This window comes from Carcharodon carcharias, chromosome 11 (assembly GCF_017639515.1).
Source record: "Carcharodon carcharias isolate sCarCar2 chromosome 11, sCarCar2.pri, whole genome shotgun sequence".
Classification (NCBI taxonomy): domain Eukaryota; kingdom Metazoa; phylum Chordata; class Chondrichthyes; order Lamniformes; family Lamnidae; genus Carcharodon; species Carcharodon carcharias.
Window position 1 is genome coordinate 123237757 of NC_054477.1, and position 22416 is coordinate 123260172.

Here is a 22416-nt window from a genome sequence, read left to right on the forward strand (position 1 = left end):
CACGATGATACATCTTGTACAATTCATGACTCCTGAAGCTTTTTGAAGACCAAACCCAGGTTGGCAGAAGGATGCCCAGTGACAGGGCTATTCCCTGCATACATGGCCAATTGAGAGTGAAGCTGGAGAGTTAAAAGAGCACAAGAAGGAACGAGACTGAGAGCAGAACCAAAGTTAAAAGAGCATGTGAAGTGGCGAGACTGATAGTGGAGCCAGAGGGTTAAAAGAGCATGAGAAGGGGTGAAACTGAAATTGGAGTCAGAGAGTTAAAAGAGTAGGAGAAGAAGCGACACTGAGAGCTGAGTCGGAGAGTTAAAAGAGCGTGACAATGGGGGAGACTGCTTGCACACGAGCAGGGAAGAGAGCTCATCCTAAGTGAGACACAACCAGAGTGAGTGTGGGTATTGGCAATTGGTGCACAGTGGGAATTGAACTGCTATGTCTTTCTCTTTAATTTCTCTTTAATTTTTGTAAGTTCAGTAGTCTAGTTAAAAGGTTGTTAAGGTAGCTGACTGTGTGACAGTTAATTGTCAATCACCTGAAGCCTGATTAGGGCCTGAATAGGTGTTGATAACTAATTGAAGCTTAACTAGTGTACATCATCTCAGCTCACCTCAGCTCTATTTAAGAAAGGGACTATTAGAAGCAAACGATCAGTGTGCTTGCACATGATCAGGGGAGAGAGCTCATCCTGCGTGAGACACAGCCAGAGTGAGTGTGGGTTATGGCAATTTGGTGCACAGTGGGAAATGAACTGGTAAGTATTTCTCTTTAATTTTTGTAAGTTCAGTTGTCTAGTTAAAAGGTTGGTAAGGTAACTGACTCAGCCGACTGTGTGACAATTAGCTGTCAATCACCTGAAGCATGATTAGGGCCTGAATAACTGTTGATTATTAATTGAAGCTTAACTAGTGTGAGTCATCTCAGCTCACCTCCACTCTATTTGAGAAAGGAGTGATGTGAGTGAGACACAACCAGAGTGAGTGTGGGTATTAGCAATTAGGTGCACAGTGGGAATTCGGTGCAGAGGGGAAGAGGGGCTCTTTGCATTTTTTTCTTTGCTATCCAACTTCTTAAATCTACAGAGATTGGTCTTGCTCTGCTGCAGCAGTAGGGGCTACAAGGGAGAGAAATGACTGGTAAGTAGTGGGTAAGGTCGGGTAAAAATTTACTACTTACATCACTTATAGTTAAAGGTCTTTTTGTAGTTTATAGTTTATATATTCTGTAGTAATGAGGATCAGGAAAGAAGGGCCCTAGAGTAATTGATTTAAAATGTTTACTTTAAAGAGATATGTCATGGCAGGAGAGCTCAAAGCTGTGGCGTGCCCCTTATGTTCCATGTGGGAAGCCAGGAACATTTCCAATGCCTGGGACTAGCATGTGTGCAGGACATGTGTCCAGCTGCAGTTCCTGGAAGCCTGGGTTTCAGAGCTAGAAAGGCGGCTGGGGACACAGTGGAGCATCTGTGAGTCTAAGAGCATCTTGGATAGCACCTTTAGAGAGGTGGTCACATCGCAGCTGAAGGGACTTGAGGAAGGAAGGGAATTAGTGACCATCAGGCAGTCCAAGGGGAACAGGCAGATAGTTCAGGAGTCCCTTGGTGTCCCACTCGCAAATTGGTATTCCATTTTGGAGGGTGATGAGGGCACTGGTTCCTCCACAGAGTGCGGACAGAGCCAAGCTTCTGGGACCACAAGCAGCCTGTCTGTACAAGAGGGGAGGAAGAGAGGAAGAGCAATAGTAATAAGGGATTCTATAGTCAGGGGAACAGATAGGCACTGTAGCCATCAACGTGACTCCAGGATGGTGTGTTGCCTCCCTGATGCCAGGGTCCAGGATGTCACTGAATGGCTGCAAGGCATCCTGAAGGGGGAGGGTGATAAGGCAGAGGTCATGGTACATGTTGGTAGCAATGACATAGGTAGAAAGAGGGATGAGGTCTTACATCAAGAATTCAGGGAGTTAGGCAGTGGACTAAAAAGCAGGACCTCTCAGGTTGTGATCTCTGGATTATTCCCAGTGCCATGTGCTAGCGAGCACAGAAATAGGAGAATAGCACAGATGAATACATGGTTTAAGAGTTGGTGCAAGAGGGAGGGTTTTAGATTCCTGGATCACTGGGAACATTTCTGGGGAGGGTGGGACCTCTATAAGTGGGACAGTCTACATCTGAACCAGAACGGGACTAACATCCTTGTGGGTGGGTTTGCTAGTGCTGTTGGGAGGAGTTTAAAATAATTCAGCAAGGGGAGGGGCTGCAGAATGTTAGCAGAATAGGGACACATCATAATACAGTAAAACAATCAAGTCAGAGGGAGTACAGCTGCATTAAATTTCAAAGGAGTAAGGCAAGGCTCTACTTAAATGCCAAGAATATTACAGGTAAAACGGATGAGTTAAGGGTGAGGATTGACATGTGGGATTGTGATATAGTGCCCATCACAAAGACATGGTTGAGGGAGGGCAGGGATTGGAAGCTCAACATTCCCGGATATAGAATCTTCAGGCAAGACAGGGGAGGGGGTAAAAGAGGAGGAGGCATTGCATTATTAGTTAAGGAGTTACAGCAGTAAGGAGAGATGATATCTTGGTGGGGGCATCAAATGAAGTTTTGTGAGTAGACTTAAGGAATAAAAAAGGGGCAGCCACATTGTTAGGTGTTTATTATAGACCCCCAGATAGTCAGTGAGAAATTGAGGGGCAAATGTGTACACCATTCGCAGAGTTGTATAAAAACAATAACAATAGGGTAATTATATTAGGTGATTTCAACTTTCCCAACATTAATTGGGATGGACATAGTGTTCAGGGCTTGGGTGGATTGGATTTCCTGAAATATGCACAGGATAACTTTTTAGTTCAATATATAGAGTGTCCAACAAGGGACGGTGCATTGTTGGACCTAATTCTGGGGAATGAAGCTGGACAGCTGGCTGAGGTGGTGGTGGGGGAGCATTTTAATGATAGTGACCATAACATGGTACAATTTAAGCTGGCTATGGACAAAGAAATAGACAAATTACAAAAAATATTTTGGATCGGGGGAGAGTGGATTTTAATAAAATTGGGCAAGATCTGGCCAAGGTAGACTGGGAACAGCTACTTGTGGGGAAATCTACAGAAGAGTTCAAATAGGAAATGGGGAGGGTACAGGCTCAAAATGTTCCCTCTAGGGTGATAAGAAGGAGTAACAAGCCCAGAGAACCATGGATGACAACAAGAGTTATTCAGGATACGATGAGAAGGAAAAGAGAGGCTTTTAGCAGGTACAAGGGGAGCAAATCAGCGGAGGCATTAGTGGAGTACAGAAAGTGCTGGGTGGAGCTTAAGAAAGCAATTAGGAGAGCAAAGAAATTATATGAGAAATCTTTGGCTGGCAAAAGTAAGGAAAATCCCAAGACATTCTATAAGTATATCAATGGGAAGAGGATAACCAGGGAAAGAGTAGGGCCTATAAGGGACCAAGGGGGCAATCTATCAGTGAAGCCAGAGGGCATCGATAGAGTGCTAAACGAATAAAACACACCCAACTTCACCCATGAGAATGAGGATAAAGGTATGGAACTCGGGGAGAGAGACTGCGAGGCTCTTGGGCAAATTGATATAGGGAGGGACAAGGTATTGGAGGTTTTGGCAGGCGTAAAAGTGGGCAAATATCCAGGTCCAGATGATTGGTGTCCCAGACTGGTGAGGGAGCCAAGGAGATAGCAGGGGCTCTGACCCAAATTTTTAATTCCTCTCTGGCCACAGGGGAGGTGCCAGAGGACTGGAGAACAGCTAATGTGGTTCCACTATTTAAGAAGGGTTGTAGAGATAAGTCAGGGAACTACAGACCAGTGAGTCTCACGTCAGTGGCAGGGAAACTATTGGAGAAAATTCTGAAGGAGAAAATCTACCTCCACTTAGGGAAGCAAGGTTTAATCAGGGATAGTCAGCATGGCTTTGCCAGAGGGAGTTCATGCCTAACAAATTTGATTGAATTGTTTGAGGAGGTGACCAGGTGTGTAGATGAGGGTAGTGCAGTTGATGTAGTTTATATGGATTTCAGCAAAGCCTTTGACAAGGTCCCACATGGGAGAATTATAAAGAAGGAAAATGCACATGGGAACAGGGTAATTTGACAAGGTGGATTCAAAATTGGCTTAGTTGTAGGAGACAGAGAGTGATGACAGAAGGCTGTTTTAGTGACTGGAAGCCAGTGTCCAGTGGCATACCACAAGGATCTGTGCTGGGTCCCCTTTTATTCATCATTTATATAAATGACATAAATGATTATGTTGGGGGGGGTGGTGGTAGGATTAGTAAGTTTACGGATGACACAAAGATTGGCCAGGTGGTTAACAGTGAGGTTGAGTGTCTTGGGCTACAGGAAGATATAGACGGGATGGTCAAATGGGCAGATTAGTGGCAGATGGAATTTAACCCCGAAAAGTGTGAGTTGATACACTTTGGAAGAAATAATTTGACAAGGAAGTATTCAATGAATGGCATGACACTAGGAAGTTCTGAGGAACAAAGGGACCTTGGCATGTGTGCCCATAGATCTCTGAAGGCAGAGGGGCATGTTAGTGCAGTGGTGAAAAAGGCATTTGGGACTTGCCTTTATCTATCGAGGCATCGATTACAAAAGTAGGGACGTCACGTTAGAGTTGTATAGAACATTAGTGAGGCCACAGCTGGAGTACTGTGTGCAGTTCTGGTCGCCACATTATAGGAAGGATGTGATTGCACTGGAGAGGTTGCAGAGGAGATTCACCAGGATGTTGCCTGGAATGAAACATTTAAGTTATGAAGAGAGGTTGGATAGACTTGGGTTCTTTTCGTTGGAGCAGAGAAGACTGAGGGGTGACCTGATCGAGGTCTACATGATTATGAGGGGCATGGACAGGGTGGATAGGGAGCAACTGTTCCCCTTAGTTGAAGGGTCAGTCATGAGGGGACACTAGTTGAAGGTGAGGGGCAAGCGGTTTAGCGGGGATGTGAGGAAAAACTTTTTTACCCAGTGGGTGGTGACTGTCTAGAATGTGCTGCCTGGGAGGGTGGTGGAGGCGGGTTGCCTCACATCCTTTACAAAGTACCTGGATGAGTACTTGGCATGTCATAGTATTCAGGGCTATGGGCCATGTGCTGGTAAATGTGATTAGGTCAGTAGGTCAGGTGTTTCTCACTTGTAAGTACAGACTCGATGGGCCGAAGGACCTCTTCTGCACTGTGTGATTCTGTGATTCTGAAATTGAAATAAAAACAGTAAATTGTTGTATACATTGGAATTACCCTAAATTAAGATTTTAATTAAAATAAATTAGTAAATAATGTAGTAAACACTTTATATAAAGTATCAGGTATGTCAATGCAGCTCGGCCATGTGTAATGTTCACCTTTTGGGAAGAGGGAGGTCATGCAGGCACAAAGTTTCCTCGGTGACCAAATCTGCAGGAAGTGTCACCAACTGCAGAAACTTGAGCCCTGAGTTGCGAAGCTTGAGTGGCAGTTGGTGTCACTGTGGTGCATCCACAAGGCTGAGGATTACATGGACAGCATATTTAGAAGGGTGGTCACACCACAGCCAAGAAGTACACAGGCAGAGAGGGAATGGACCTAAGGGAAGCAGGCAGGTGATGCAGGAACCCCCTGAGCCTATCCCACTCTCTAACGGCTTTTTCATTTTGGATACTGGTGAGTAAGATGGTTCCTCAGAGAACTACAGCAAAAGCCAAGTCCATGACACCACAGGTGGCTCAGCTGCACAGGAGGGGAGGAGGAAGAGTGGAAGTGCTATAGTGGTATGGGATTCTATAGTTCGGAGAAGAAAGCATTTCTGCAGCCGTTGACGTGGCTCCAGAATGGAATGTTGCCTCCCTGGTGCCAGGATGTCACAGAGCGGTTGCAGAACATTCTTTTGGGGGAGGGTGGACAGCCAGAGGTTGTGGTCCACATTGGGACTAATAACATAGGTAGGTAAAGGGATGAGTTCCTGAAAGCAGATTTTAGGGAGTTAGGAAGGGAATTAAAAAGGACCTCAAGAGCAATAATCTCAGGATTAATCCCCGTGCCACGTGCCAGTGGGCATAAGAATACGAAGATTGAATAGTTCAACACATGGCTGGAGAAATGAAGTAGAAGGGAGGGCTTTAGATTTCTGGGATTGGTTCTGAGGCAGGTGGGATCTGTACATGGAGGATCAGCTACACCTTAACAGGACTGGGACTAATGATCACACGGAGAGGTTTGCAAGTGCTGTTGGATAGGATTTAAACAGGTTAGCAGGGGAATGGGAACTGGGGGGAAATTCAGAGGGCAGAGGAGAAAAACTGGCAGTGGCAAATAGTGAAGAGTCATCTGAAAACGAGGATATATCAGAGAGTAGTATCAAGGTAGATAGAATACTTAGAGAGTTTGATAGAATTAGAGTAGGGAATTGTAAGTCTTTAGATGGGTCAGAATAAGTGGTTAAGTAAAAAAGCCTAAATCAGAGTTAATTTGTATGTATGTGGATGCATGGAGTATGATTAATAAGATTGGTGAACTGCAGGCAAAGGTTGACAAATAGAATTATGATATTATTGCTATAACAGAGACCTGGCTCAAAGAAGGCAGGACTGAACATTAAATATTCATGGATACAAGGTGTTTAGGAGAGACAAGCAAGGGAGAAAAGGGGTGGAGGAGTGGCAATATTGGTTAAATATGGCATTACAGTATTGGAGAGAGAATGTTCCAGAGCGGTCAAGGACAGAGTCTCTCTGGCTAGAGGTAAGGAATGGGAAAGGTGCAATAACATTGACTGGCGTAGTATATAGACGACCAACTAGTAGAAGGGATGTTGAGAAGCAAATTTGCAAAGAAATTACGGAGTAGTTATAATGGGGGATCTTCAATTATCCAAATATAGACTGGGATAAGAATAGCACAAAGGGATAAGAGGGGAAAGAGTTCCTGGAATATGTGATCAAGATAGATTTCTGCAGCAGTATGTTTCTAGTCCAATGAGACAATATGCACTTTTGGACCTGGTTCTGGGGAATGAGCTGGCCCAAGCAGATCAAGTATCAGTTGGGAGAGCCTCTTGGGGAAAGTGGCCATTGTATCATGAGGTTTAGGTTAATCATGGAAAAGGACAGAGTACAATCCAGAGCACAGATAATTAATTGGGGGATAGCCAACTTTGATGGGGTGAAAATGCATCTGAGCCAAGTGAGCTGAAATCAAATATTGGCAGAAAAGACAGTGGTTTAACAATGGGTCACCGTCAAAGAAAAACTATTGCAAGAAATGTAAAGGTATAGTTGGATGATGAGAGAGATAGAAGTAAAAATGAAAAGTAAGAAATGCGTGTACAACAGATGTCAGGTAGAAAATACAATGGAGAATCAGGCTGATTATAGACGGACCAGAGGGGAAATGAAAAAAGCTAATAAGAAAAGCAAGGAAAGAGCATGAAAAGAGGCTGGCAGCGAACATAAAAGGGAATCCCAAGGACTTCTATAAGCATGTAAGTAATAAAAGGGTGGTAAAAGAAAGAGTAGGGCCGATTAGGGACAAAAAAAGGCACTTGCATGTGGAGGCCAGAGAAATAGTGGAGGTGTTAAACAAGCATCTGCCTTTACAAAGGAAGAACTTGCTTCCCAGGCCGAGATGAGAGGGGAGGTAACTGGTACACCAGAAGAACTTACAATCGAGAGGAAGGAGGTGTTTGAAAGGTTATCTTTACTTAAAATAGATAAGGTACCAGTATCGGATGAGATGCATCCAAGGGTACTGAGGGAAGTGAGAGTCGAAATTGCAGAGGCATCAGGGATAATCTTCCAGTCTTCCTTAGACACAGGGAATGTGCCAGAAGATGAAAAACTGCAAATGTTACACCCTTGTTCAAAAAGGGATGCAAGGATAAAGTTGGCAACTACAGGCCAGTAGGGAAAATTCTGGAAACTATAATACAGGATAAAATCAATAATTACATAGACAAGAGCAGGATAATTAAGGAAAGCCAGCATGCATTCACAAAGGGAAAATCATGTTTAACTAACTTGCTGGAGTTTTTTGAGGAGGTAACAGAGAAGGTTGATAAAGGAAACACTAATGATGTGGTGTATATAGATTTTCAAAAGGCATTTGATACAATGCCACACAACAGACTTGTAAGCAAAATTATTGGTCATGGGATAAAAGGGAAAGTAGCCACCTGGATAAGAAATTGGCTGAGTGACAAGGAACAGAGAGTATTGATAAATGGTTGTTTTTCAGATTGGAGGAAGGTTTGTAGTGGAGATCCCCAGGGGTCAGTGTTGGGACCCTTACTTTTCCTGATATATATTAATGAACTAGACTGTGGTGTGCAAGGCATGATTCAAAATTTGCAGATGACATGAAGATTGGAAATGGTGTAAACTGTGATGGGGATAGTCTTGAACTTCAAAAGGAAATGGATTTGTTGGTGGATTGGGCAGACAAATGGCAGATGAAATTCAATGCAAAGAACTGTGAGGTGATTCATTTTGGCAGGAAAGATATGGTGAGACAGTATAAATTAAAGGGAGAGCTTCTAAAGGAGGTGCAGCAACAGAAGGACCTCAGTGTATACGTACATAAGTCATTGAAGTTGGCAGGGAATAATGAGAGCACAGTCAATAAAACATATGGTATCTCAGGCTTTGTTAATAGGTCCATTAAGTACAAGAGTAAGGAGGTCATGTTGAACTTATATAAGACTGTAGTTAGGCCTAATCTGGTGTACTGTATGAAGGCATTGGAGAGAGTACAGAGGAGATTCACAAGAATGATTCCCGGGATGAAGAACTGTAGCTATGAGGATAGATTGGAGAGATTGGGATTGTTTTTCTTGAAGAAAAGAAGGCTGAGAGGAGACTTAATATAGGTATTCAAGATCCTGAGGGTTATGGGCAAGGTAAGTAGTGAGAAACTGTTCCCACTCAAGAGAACATCAAGAACTAAAGGACACAGATTCAAAATAATTAGCAAAGGGAGTAAATGTGATGTAAGGAAAAAAAATTTTCACCCAGAGGGTGTTTGGAGTCTAGAACAAACTTCTTGAAAAGGTGGTAGACACAAGTTCAATCGAGGTATACAAAAGGGAATTGGATGGGCACCTGAAAAGAGAGTGTGCAAGGATATGGAGATAAGGTAGGGGAATGAGACTAGGTAGGATGCTCTTTCAGAGAGCCAGTGCAAACTTGATGGGCCAAATTGCCTCTTTCTGCACTGTAAAGATATTGTGATACTGTGATGCCAGTGAGTCATCCCCAGAGCAAGGCAGAGGAGTGCTACCATCAAACTCATGTGTTCACCAGAGCCTTCATTGGGCTTCTTAAAATGTACTTCCACTGCCTTGACCATTCTGGGTGGGGTCTTAAAAATGCACCCCAGAAGGTGTCACAAATAGTAATGGTCTGCTGTGCACTGCACAACTTGGCGCTGTAACGGGAACAGATTTTGCAAGGGGCACAGTGCGAGGAACATCAGCCCTCCTCAGATGGCAAGGATTTGTCAGAGCATGAGGAGAGGGTCATAAATTCAAATGAGCCTTTCATGGATGCCAGGGCCATGGAGGTGTACAAAGGATGTCAGGGACAACCTGATCTATATAATGGATGGTTGCACCATCTACAAGGTTGCAGTGCATCTTGTAGATGGTACAACCACAATCACCTTTCTTTGTGCCAGGTATAACTCCAACCAGCAGAGAGTTTCCCCCTGATTCCCATTGACTCCAGTTTTATTAGGGCTCCTTGATGCTGCACTTGGTCAAATGCTGCTTTGATGTCAAGGGCAGTCACTCTCACCTCACCTCTTGAGTTCAGCTCTTTTTTCCATGTTTGAATCAAAGTTGTAATGAGGTCAGGAGCTGAGTGTCCCTGGCAGAACCCAAACTGGGTGTCAGCGAGCAGGTTATTGCTAAGCAAGTGCCGCTTGATAGCACTCTTGCTTTACTTTACTGATGATCGAGAGTAGACTGATGGGGCGGTAATTAGCCGGGTTGGATTTGTCCTGTTTTTTGTGTATAGGGGATACCTGGGCAATTTTCCACATTACTGGGTAGATGCTAGTGTTGTAGCTGTACTGGAACAGCTTGGCTAAGGGCATGGCACATTAAGAATCACAGTTTGAGTGCTTCACATTTCATCACATCCATCCTGAGTGCTCATTTGTCACCAGCATAAGTTTTCCAAACCTCCTTATGGCTGACTGGTCCAATCTTGCCATGTGTGCCAAATTGCACTCCCTCCTCATCTGCAATCTCTATTGCCTCTTCCTCAGCTGCTGTCAGGAGCCTGAAGTCAGGGACTCCTCCTGTCCTTGATATTTACCTGGCATTGTTGGCCTGGTGTCCTGCATGACAAAGTGCAGAATTCATGACATATCAAGTGACACCAAAACACCTTGTCTGCATGCATCCCCATCAAACATATTGACCTGTCACTCCACTTTGCATCCATGCACGTAAAAGGCAAATTGCCATGTGGCACTAAGGCTGATCACACATGCACTCGTCTGACAAAGCTGTCCACTCACTCATTTGCACTATTGATGACTACATGAGAAGTTCCTGTTGAAGGTGTGCCACTGGCGCCTACCCTGATTGTTTGGAATAGGTTGTTGACCCGTTCCCTGCACTGGACCCAGGTTCTTGCAAGGGCCGCAAAATTGCTCACCTTCTCTGCCATTTCTGTCCAGGCTGCCTTGGGCTGGCCGAGGGACTTCTGATGCTATCTGCGGCAAAGAACACCTCTTGCCTTTCCCTAATGGCCTGGAGGAAAACCTGCCATGGATTGACAGTGGGGTGGGTTTAATGAACCAGTAGTAAGCAGGGGTGGGTGGAAATGGTGAGGGAAGATGTCTGAGGGTCATGATGCCTTCTTCCAATGGACTTAAAAACTCATCACCAATGGATCCTTCAGGCTGCAATACAGGGCCTCCCCATTTGTCCAGGAGGCTCTTTTATAGCCCAACAGAAGCTGCAGCATTGTCAGTTGAGGACAGCTCTCACCAATGGAAAACATCCCCCATCATGGAATCACATGTGTTTCCCATGCATACAGCTGGCACGTTAAATTTTAATTGTAATCTTGTGGGAATCAGCAAAAAGCAAGAGAGTGGAAGTGGCACACACCTCTCGTTACATCATTGGGAGTAGTGCACTGTTGACAAACTCCCCCACCCCCTATAACTACGTCATTGTTTTACCGGGAAGGATTGTTTGGGGCCTTGGAAAGTGAGAAAAGGAGCGCTTGCATGGAAAGTTACCATGGGAGAGAGAAGGGGTGTTGGGGGTAATTGAGAAGCGGACCAGTGTGTTACAGAGGGAAGGCCCCCTCAGAAGGTTGAAAAGGGGACTGGAGAAGAAGATGTGTTTGATGGTTGCGTCATGCCTAAGATGGGAAAATATAATCTGTCAAACATGAAGGCTAGCGAGGTGGAAGATAATGACAAGGAGAACCCTACCTTGGGGCTGAAATTTTCTGTCGGTGAGAAGGGGGCAGAGCCAACTCGCCGATGCAAAAATGATGTGGGATGACAGCCATTGACTAAGGCCATTGACAGGATAATTAAAGCAATTAAAGGACCTGCCCATCCAACCTTAAGGTTGGCGGGCAGGCCAGGAGCCCCAGTGGGCTTCTGAAAAAACATGAAACTCATCCACCGGCGGGATGAAGTTTCATGTAGGGTTTAAAAAAGTTTATTAAAGTTTTTGTGCACTTTATTAACATGTCCCATCTCGTGTGACTTTGTCACATGAGGGGGACATGTTAATGGTTTTTTATTGTTCTATTTTTAAAGTTTGAAAACTTAACAGTGATCTCCCTGAGGCAGCACTTAGCCTCAGGGAGATGTGTACTCTTTCATGCGCACTCTCGCATTTGGGGAATCCCCCAATGCCTGCCCAGGAAGCGCATATTCCTGTCCGCCGTCACGCTGGGTGGGCCTTAATTGGCCCACCCACTTACAATGGTGGCGGGGCCCGCTTCTCCAGCAGGGATTGGTCCCCGCCCGCTGGAGATTGGGTCGGGCCCGCCTGCCTGACAGGCAAAAAATTCAGCCCTTGGTTCCTCATTCATACCTTTCTTACCACTTGATTTGACTATTCGAATACACCCTTGACTGGTCCACTCTCTACCCTCTGTTAGCGTGGTGATTCAAAACTTTGCAGCTGGGTTTTTACTCAGTCGTTCACCCAACACCACTGCATTTTCTAACCTACGTTTGCTCCTCAGAATCACAGAATTGTAATGGTGCAGGAGGAGGCCATTCGGCCCATTGAGTCTGCACCTGCTCTCCAAATGAGCATTATGACTCAGTGCAATTCTCCTGCCTTTTCTCTGCAACCTGCACATTGTTTCTATTTAAATAATCATCTAATGTCCCCTTGAATGCCTCAACACCACACTTCCTGGCAGTGCATTCCAGACCCCCACCACTCACTGTCTGAAGAAGTTTTTTCTCACATCACATTTGCTTCTTTTGCAAATCACTTTAAATCTGTGTCCTCTCATTCTCGATCCTTTTAAGGGGGGAACATTTTCTCCCTATCTACTCTGTCCAGTCCCTTCATGATTTTGAATGCCTCTATCAAATTTCCTCTTAGCCAAGGAGAACAGTTCCAACTTCTCCTCATCAATTTTGAAGCCTTTTAGAGGCAGATTTTCCTCCTCTGTTATCATGGCCTACTTTTTTGATGGAGACAGAGGCAAAGTATTCATTTAACACCTCACCCATGGCCCCTGCCTTCATGAGTAAATCTCCTTTCTGGTCCGTAATCGGCTCTATTCCTTTTTTTGCCACCCTTTTACTATTGATGTGCCTATAGGAGACTTTGGAATTCCCCTTTATGTTGAAATGAAGATCAATAAATACATTAATTAATGAAGAATAACAATTAGCCTGGTCAAGCAACACCTTGATTTTTAAGATTCCCTCTATGACCTTGGCCCTCCTTATGTCAGCAATCTTCTCCAGCCCCACAAAGCTATATGAGATATCTGTGTTCATCTAATCTTTGGCCTCTTGAGTATCCTGATTTTAATTGTTCCCCCATTCATAGCCGTGCGTTCAGCTATCTAGTACTTAAGCTCTGGAATTCCCTTTGCAAACCTCTAACGCTCTACCTTCCTTCCTTTAAAACTCTCTTTAAAACCGACTTCTTTGGCCAAGCGTTTGGTCATCCGTTGTCATCTGACACCTGCAACTCTGTGTCACATTTTGCTTTATAATGTTCCCATGAAGTGCTTTGGGGGTGTCTTATTATAGTAAAGGTGGTATATGAAATAAGTGGTTATTGTTACTACCCTTGGACACCTATCAGATATTTCCTTATTGGCTGGCAACTTGGAAAGACTGTCAACACTTGAGATGGTATTGCAGGATGACCTCAAGCAGTTCTGCTCTAGTATATCTGACTGAAGACTGAAGTATCTTGATGTGAGCTACAGCACTCTGGGCTGCTGGCTGATGGCACCAGCAAGGGCACTAGCTGAATGTCTGGCAAGGAAGTAGGCATGCCGGTCCCTGCATCTCAGATGGGGATGGGCACTAAAAGTGGTTTCACGGGTCCCCCGGTACAGCCACCAGGAGGCTACTTCCATGTATCTGCCAAGCTTTTGCCTTAGTTGATAGCTCACTTGTATGAAGATCCTGTCGGTGTCCCCAAAATGGCCATAATTGGGCACTTAATTATTCAAATTGGCTGCCCACTGCTCCCTGGTGGGTAGCCACTGCCTTTGAAAACTCACCTCCAGTAAAATTGCCTGAAGGTGAGAATGTACAATGTCCTCCTATGTAAATTGCCTCCTGACCCTGTCTTCAAGCCCACCAGGGAGATTCCTTCCTTGCTTCAGCCATTTCAGTTGTAAGGAGTAATCCAAACAGGTCTTGCACCCAGAATACACTTCTTCAAAAGGTGCCTGTAAGTAGCTTTGTGGCTTTCCAATATTAGATCCCCCAGGGACATGCAGGCAATGAAAAGTAGCACTGGCTGCATGCTTGAATAATTTCAAAATGCAGGGAGCATGAATTTTACATGTTGCCTGCATTGCTATTAAGCACACTGGGGAATTTTCGAACTTGCACCATCCCCACTTTCCATCCCCACTGCCCATTCCCACTGTATGCTTCCAAATTTCTAAACCTATTAAATTTGACATTTAGTCATCGTGAACTTTGTATTAATCAGTGTTATGTCTAATCCCATAATCTGAATTGATAAAGATGAGCTATAAATGTGAATAAGAATGCTTTGAAATAAATTAATGATGCCCACACAGTTCAGTAAAGCACTAACCAAATACAGCACACATAAGTTGCAAAAATAACTTCTCTCAGCTACTATGATAACCTTTCCCAATATGGTCCCAACAGTTCTAATGCTGTTGTTTCTGGCTGGTGGGAAATGGATTGAGACTGCCAAAAATTATTTGAGTTTAAAGATCTAAGAAATGATTCTATTGTCTTCCACCGGCGCATGCCATGGTACATTTCAATTGGACCTCCAGAGTTTGAAGAATTGTGTATTTAATAGAATCATAGCATTGTTCATCAAGGATGGCCATTCAGCCTATTGTGTCCATGCCAGCTCCCTGAAAGAGGTACTAATTAGACCTATTCTCCTGCCAATTCCCTATGGCACTGAAAATTGCCCCTTTTTTGTGCATAGATATGAACATACAAATTGGGAGCAGGAGCAGGTTACTTGGCCCCTCAAACCTGCTCTGCCATTCAATAAGACCATGGATGATCTGAATGTAACCTTAACTCCACATTCCCAACTATCCCCAATCCAATTTCATATTACTACTGCCAAGAACTATAAAAGCTGCAATCATTGCCACATGACAGCAAGCTGAACATATAATTATCTGCTGACTTTCAGTATTTTGACAAACTGTGTTGGTTTGATTAACCTTGTATCTGTACTTAGGCCTATCTATGCTCTAGTAGTGCTTAAAGTGTATTCTCAAAGTCCCAGAGGACGTGATGACTCTGGCTGTCTTAAATGTCGATTTCTGTATATGAAAGTTGAGCAAGTGCACTTATCATGAAGTAATGAAAGGAACAAAGAGGCAGGTTTATAAATAAAGCGCCTGACAATTATTGCAAAATTATGTATTTTTTATTTTGAACATGATTAATTTATTTATTCAAATTCTAAGCCATAACATGACTAAAAAGCACACTTAAGAGCTCAATTGGCGAATCTTTAGTTATCAGTAGCATAAGTTTTAAAACTTATATTGATTTTTATATGATGCCTTTTATTTGGAGCATAATGCAAGTTTTGAGATGATGACGTTTTTATGGCAGACAGGGATGAAATGTGGTATTTTACTTTAATAATAATCCTTCTCTTAATGAGCCAAACTTCCAACCAGCTAGTGATAAATCAGTTTTTAACTAGTGTTAAATAAGACCAGTTGTTAGTAGACAAAAAGAGGTATTAAAATATTAATGTAAATAGTTTAGTACCCTTAGAACTCCATTGCGATTTTTAGCTTTTGCAATTTCATGAATTTTATGGACGCTGTGAATCTAGCGGTACCAATCCCGAGAAGCTTTGAGCTTGCCCTTTTTATTGTATAAATGTGCACAAATAGTATTTAGCTATATGTACACTATTTTATTCCGTTATATTGGTATTCTATATTACAGACTTGTAATATAGCACCAGGCTTCTTTTACATATCAGGCTGAACATAAACAGTTTACTCAACACTGGATTAACACTCATGGTTGTAATTATCAGAACTTTTTATTCACGTCTTTTCAAGTTAGACGATTCACTGTTCCGCAAATCTATCATTACCATTCCTTTGGCTATTGCACATGGAAGCTCAGCCCACTACATTTGCTCGATCCAACAATCCCCATCATTTCGGTTTTATTCAGCAGCCTTTATTCGTTTTTCTAGTGGAATCATCCATATGTAATATGTTATTGTGCAAGTGACTTGCATCTTAAGAATCGTCTTTACATCTTTCCATTTATTGGCTGCGTCAGTTGCACGATGAAGGTCCTACCTACATCAGTTTGACGAAGCTGCACCATTACTGGCATCCACTCGCATCCGTATCTAAACAATTTGCGTTTTAATGCTGCTGTCAAACTCAAATACGACCATGTCCTAATACTCTGTTATATTAGGGCATCAAAGTTTGCATGATTTTAGATCATTGTTCAGTATCCTAATGTGTCATTACATGTTGTATCTGTAAAGCTCCAGAATATCATGTATTGTTATAGATATAGTGAAGCTGACTGCTCAAATATCTATTAATGACCTTCGAACATTAACATTGCATTGACATTAACAGAGCCAGTGACGGCGTCGAAATTTGATGCAGAAAAGTATACACAAGAACAGAAACCATTTAACATATTTTAAAGCCAGTTACATTTACGTTTTTTAAAAATATTTTACAGATTAGGAACAGCAAACAAATGACAGATAGATGCACATCTCTTTCTCTCCAAGTATCTGAGTGGTCAATGCTAGATTGAACTTTTCATTCCTGCGCTTTTCTCTGTTATTGTATAGATTATTGTTCCCTATCAAAAATTTAAGACCTGGAGTTTCCATTTTTGAGGCACCACGAAAATGTAAATTTCAATTTCTTTATCTGACATTTCTACACATCAGGCACGGTGTTTGGGAAGCGGCAATCGGGGAAGTTTTTCAGTTTTTAAAATATCATGCTTGTGCCATAAAATCCCATTCGACGAAACGGGTAATTCAGAGCAGGTATTAGTGTGGATATATATTTCCTTAAAACTCATAAAATTGCTGCGAAATGCCAGTAGACTTACGTTTCCGCTTCGCCTGAAAATCCGGCCATATTATAGAGATCTCCTCTCTTCCCCAAAAACGATACAAGCACATGGGAGGATACATGTATTTGAGAGTTGGAGGGGTAGATAATTTTGTGGAATGAAATTTGTTTGAATGAAGGCTTTGATGGACAGACCCAAAAGATCGAGGATACCTGGGTGTATTGCACATAATTCACTTACGCCCAAAATCCGTGATCTTTTAAATTGCACGATCGGTTTCCGTCCAGGTTATACATCTCCCTGGGCAAAATGCAGAGGAAACACCAGGCCTGACATGAGTATTGAGGTATGGTTAATTCATGTGGCAGCAAGTTCTTTCATATTAAACATTGAAGATAAATAAAAACATTGGGGTCCTATAGTTTCTTACAAATGTTTTAAAGGTTTCTTACTGTGTAACTGTTGTGATAATGTAAAAACTAAGGCAGGGAGCAGGGAAACATTGATTTTTTTTCATCTTAAATTTCACTGAATATGTATTGCAAAGTGTCAATGATAGTTGTTATCAAGACTTTCCAAATTACCCCATGCCTGCTATTAGCTTTCCCCTTTAGTGTTGACACACAGGCTCCTATACTTAAATGTCTCCAACATTTTCTGTGATGTTACTATCTCATACAGTTAAATCGTCAGACCGAGCCCTACTACTCGCTTTACTTAACCTGCTCAATGGCCTTGTGTCGGCGAGGCTTTCGCTAGTTCCTGTCGGTGGCTCAGCCTCTGCCTTTTCGCCCTCGTCTTCTGGTTCTGCCAACGGGGCAGGTTCTGATTCTGGCACCAGTTCTGGTTCTGCTTGTGGTTCTGGTTCTGCTTGTGGTTCTGGTTCAGGGTCTTCTTGTTGCTCGTAGGATAGCAGCGTCTCGTTGTAGACCTTAACCAGGTCTTCCACCGGAGCAACACTCTTCGGCTTCTCTTGGTAGCTGATGAAAGGTGCTGGGCTCACATCTACTCCAACCTCTGTCATCGGGAAGAAATGGGTCACTGGTTTGTCTTCTTCCAGCAGTTTGTAACCTTTGGCTTTCTGCACAGAGGCCACGCTGATGGAATGGAATGGCTTCTGGGATGGATAGTCTACATTCTGTTGGGCTGGCTCTCTGAAAGCAAATCTGATCTTCTTCCAACCCAGGTGGCTTATCTCTATGAAATTCAGGAAGAGAGATACCGAGGCTACAGCTAGCATGAAAATGACAAAAACTGTCTTCTCAGTTGGCCTGGAGACGAAGCAATCAACAATATTGGGGCAAGGCCATCTACCGCAGCGATACAATGGTAAGATGCGGAACCCGTAGAGGAAATATTGACCAACCACAAAACCAACTTCAAAAATTGTCTTGAAAATGATGTGGCAGATGTAGGTTCTCAGCAGCGTGCCTTCCAGGCGGAACTTCTTGTTTGTCTTGCAGGTCTCTTTAGTGCCCTCATCCGCAGCTAAAGGCAGCCTCTCGGCGTTCATCTCTTGTTGTCGATGCAAGTCTTCTTCCCTCTCTTTTCTCTTTTCTTCCATCCTTACGTGATGAACCGCGTGGCCGACGTAGACCAAGGATGGCGTGGAAACGAAGATGATTTGGAGAACCCAAAGTCTTATGTGGGAGATGGGAAAAGCTTCATCGTAGCAGACATTCTCGCAACCTGGCTGTTGGGTGTTGCAAACAAAATCTGACTGTTCATCTCCCCACACAAACTCGGCAGCCGTGCCAAGAATTAGGATTCGAAAAATAAACAGCACTGTCAACCATACTCTCCCTATTACAGTGGAATGCTCATTAACTTCTTCCAAAATATTTCCAAGGAAACTCCAATCACCCATTTTTCACGGATTTACCTGTTTAAAAGAAAATAATATATTTGGTTTGAACTAATAAGAATTTCGGTTTATTTTACCTTCAATGGAATGTGACCTCAAAGAATGCAACGGTTAATTTAACTCGCAAAAAAATTGTCATTTCCATTCTATACTTTATCTGCACTTTTATGCCTTGCTCATCTAAGTAACCATTTTTTCGAAACGATATAAACTATTCAGAACCCCAATGTTTCTTTTATCCAAATAGATAATTTACGAAACAAATCCTGAGCAAATCAATTATCCCCCCATAAAAACTGCAGCTGCCACACCTCAGAAAATACAATTTTAATATCATTAGTTAATTATGATTGGCAACTTGCCGAGGTAAAACAACGCCTTATTCAACCTCGCTGCTTCTTGGCACCTGGAACACAGTTTGGGTGGGCACGTTGATACCTAAAGCGTGTCTCCCAGCTGAACGGATCGAAAACGGTAGAGTATGAGCATTAGTTTTTTAGTGTGCAGCAATATTTAAGCTGGTATCCAGACAGCAGACGACGTGTAGTGACGCGAGGAACAATAGTTCACATGACCCATTGGAGGCATGTTGGAAAACAATGAGAGCATGCATGCACAGCTACACTCCACTAACACGTTTCAACAATTCAGGTAGTAAATGCTCAGTTTTAAATCTGACAAATAACACAAGGTAACACATCATGCGCGCAAATATATTGACATAAACATTTCATTTAAATATATAAATATCATTAAATTTAGAATATTTTAAGCGGCTGCACAATGTTAAAAACACAACTAAATGTTATCTTTTATCTGTAATCTTTAATAAAAGCGTTATGCGGCTCTAATATCTCAAATTTGGTTGAAATAATTTCAAAGTTTCCGCGCAGTTCTCCCCTTGCTCTGTGGATGCAGTGCTGTAATCCTAAAGGCATTTACCGATTCTATTAACTAACTTTACCAAGTAATTACAAAAAATAGTCACTCGCTATCACACCAGATGTCGTGTTCAAGTTCAAAGCTATTCAAATTAATGAGATATATGCACTAACATAGAGGTAACTGCATTGCAGTGAAATGAGTTAATAAATAATTTCAATAAATCACTAATTACTCTGAAAGGAACCAAACAAAAGCTGCTTAATAATTTGCATATAGCATATCACTTATGTGCATTAAACTGAATCCACAACTTTATTGAATGATAGGAACCGAGGAAGTGGGCAGACATCTGAACTTTTGGACATTAAATTGGAGATGTCATAATCAACAACTGTTGGCAGAACAATCACTGTCCTTATCAGTGGTCTGCCTTTAGTTACTTTGGTATCCAAAGAATCATGAATAGAACTGACCACTGTAGAATATCAGTGAATAGTACTACTTTGGCATTCGGACAGAATGAAGGTCAGTCATGAAGCAGTTGTAGGTGGGTGACCCATGTTTTCTGTCCTGAGGCATTCCTGCAACATTGGACTGCAGCTGTGATAGTCTCCACCAACCACAATCATCTTCCTTTCTATTCAGTTTTTGTTCTGCTAAACCCATGGGATTAAAATGGCAATGACAGTGTGGATCTGAAAAGGGACAGAACACAGAGAGTAGTGGTGAATGGTTGATTTTCAGAAACAATTATCAGCAGGCAACACGAATATTACATTCTGCCTGACTCAATACTAACAGGCACGTTCCTGCCCACCGCCTGATTGCTTTAAGGTTCAATTGAATTTCTAGAGTTAAATGCTTGTATAAGAAATATAGCAGTGGTGGCATCATAGGATCGAGTATTCAGTTTCCATTTAAAGCAGGTGGAGAAAATACAGAAAAAATAGCTAAAAATGTATAAGAGTCTCAAAACAGGGAGATACAGGTGGCTATTTTCATCTCCAAGCATTAAACTAGCAGTTGTATTTGAAATATAGTCACTGCTATAATATATGGAATGCAGTGCTCTATTTGCACACAACAAGCTCCAACAAACAGGAATGGCAACATTGATCTACTACTGCCTGTCCTTTTAACTATACACCTTAGCCTTTGTCCCTGCCTCATTTTTTTGGTAATCAGATGACTTGGTGACCAGTGGCGGACAGACAGATGAGGAAATTCCTGGTGATGATGCAATGTTACCTGCCCTTACTCTGGGAAGCTCCAATATAGAAATCAGCATGCCCTGTGACTTACAAAGTATGTTCAAGGGGACTGCAGTAGGGGATTCAGCAAGCACAAGTAAACAGCAGTAGGTAAAGCATCAAGTAAAAACAGCCTTCATTATATCTCTGCTGAAGAGAATAGACCTGCCAATTTCAGAGGTGGAGCATTTAAAAGTAAGATAATTCCTGTGCACCAGCAATTGCTGATGGCATTGACTCCATATCAGGGAGCTTCCAAAACATGCTGAATCGCAACTCGCACACTCACAAACCCATCACACATCCACAGGGATCTCACATGTCAGAGGGTAACATCACTAACTCACACACACCCTCACATCTCCATCAGGCTCATATCCTCTGGAGGTTGCATCCTCATCCCGTCCATGCCTTTGCTCACCACACAAACATTTCATGCAGTGCCATGTGTCCTGCTCAAACTCTCTCCATCTATTTTCCTGCAGGAGAAGCCTGCAATACAACATTAGGGAGAAGTCCCAGACCAGGGGTGGAACGGCCCAAATTAGGCCCCTCACTCACTTTGAGGAGTGTGCCATCACGCTAACTGGTGAGGATGAGGACTGTGCCTGCAACAATGGTGAGGTCAGCGGTGAACACCCACGTGAGGATCCTGCACCACATCATCCCTCTCTCAATGCAAATGTGAGTGCTCTCCCTCCTGCTTTTAACTCTTCTGCCAAGCACTAATTATCCCTACTTTGGTTCACAGGGAGCTCTGCGAAGTGACCGACACCCTCAGCTAGCCAATTCCTCAGCTCCACCCACGGCCTCAGCTCCAGCCAAGAGTACGCATCCTCCATTGAAGAGCTGGAAATAAGCAACCTGGAAGATCTGTCAAAGCAGATGATTGCAAACTTGTTTCATGACGTCATGAAACTGATTTTTGGCCTTCTCACCATATTGTCCGCTCACACTGCCAAACACATCTAACGCCAGCTGGCACAGAAAATTCCGTCCCTTGTCTTTTGCACTGATGTGCAGGCTCCCACATCATTGGCAATATTTGTGGCCCATCCTCCTCAGTGTAGTTGTTTAATTATGTAGCATCCTTCACGATTGGATGTGGCAGGACTGCAAAATTTTGATCTGATCCATTGGTTATGGAATTGCTTAACTGTATTTATCGCAGTAGAATTTCTATGCTCTTATGCGTATTCTCTAAATTGGGTGTTTTGAATTGCAATTCTTTACATGAAACAAGTGGAAGTCCATTTGATGCAAATTAGGTTACATATATACTGAAGTCGACATTTGTAATACACATGTATTTACTTTGCATTCTTATTGCAAATAGTACAAATACAGCTTGAATCCAGAGTCAGGGCCCAACCCATTGCAAGATTGGAGCAAAATGAGGAGGAGAAAATCACACTAATTGGCTTCCAAATCACTTTGGGTTTAACACCCAATTTCCACTGCACAAGTTCTGCATCAGTAAAAAAACAAAACTGCTACCAATTGAGATAAGTTTACCCATCCTCAGTGACCTTCTGTGACCAATAGCTTGAAGACCCTTGCCATATATTACAGATTTTACTACAGTGATATAAGTAAAGAAGTCTCTGTACTGGTTTCTTATACCTGTATTTCAGTTAT

General features: G+C 42.8%; 1 protein-coding gene across 3 annotated transcripts; it reads right to left on the bottom strand.

Annotated features, from left to right (window-relative positions):
* Positions 1-17250: 17250 nt before the first annotated feature.
* On the bottom strand, positions 17251-18646 carry gja8b (gap junction protein alpha 8 paralog b). Of its 3 annotated transcripts, none has more exons than XM_041199165.1 (2): positions 17651-18646; positions 17251-17557 (listed from the first exon to the last, which is right to left on the bottom strand). In XM_041199165.1, exons 1-2 carry the CDS (start codon positions 18644-18646, stop codon positions 17453-17455), a joined length of 1101 nt encoding a protein of 366 aa, XP_041055099.1. In that variant the 3' UTR covers positions 17251-17452. The 3 variants fall into 3 exon arrangements, with proteins under 3 accessions (XP_041055099.1, XP_041055098.1, XP_041055097.1); XM_041199164.1 differs by having other exon boundaries at positions 17251-17528; positions 17616-18646; XM_041199163.1 differs by having other exon boundaries at positions 17251-18646.
* Positions 18647-22416: the final 3770 nt, after the last annotated feature.

Coding starts and splice junctions, on each gene's coding strand:
- gja8b (XM_041199163.1), bottom strand. CDS start 18,646: ATGGGTGATTGGAGTTTCCTTGGAAATATTTTGGAAGAAGTTAATGAG.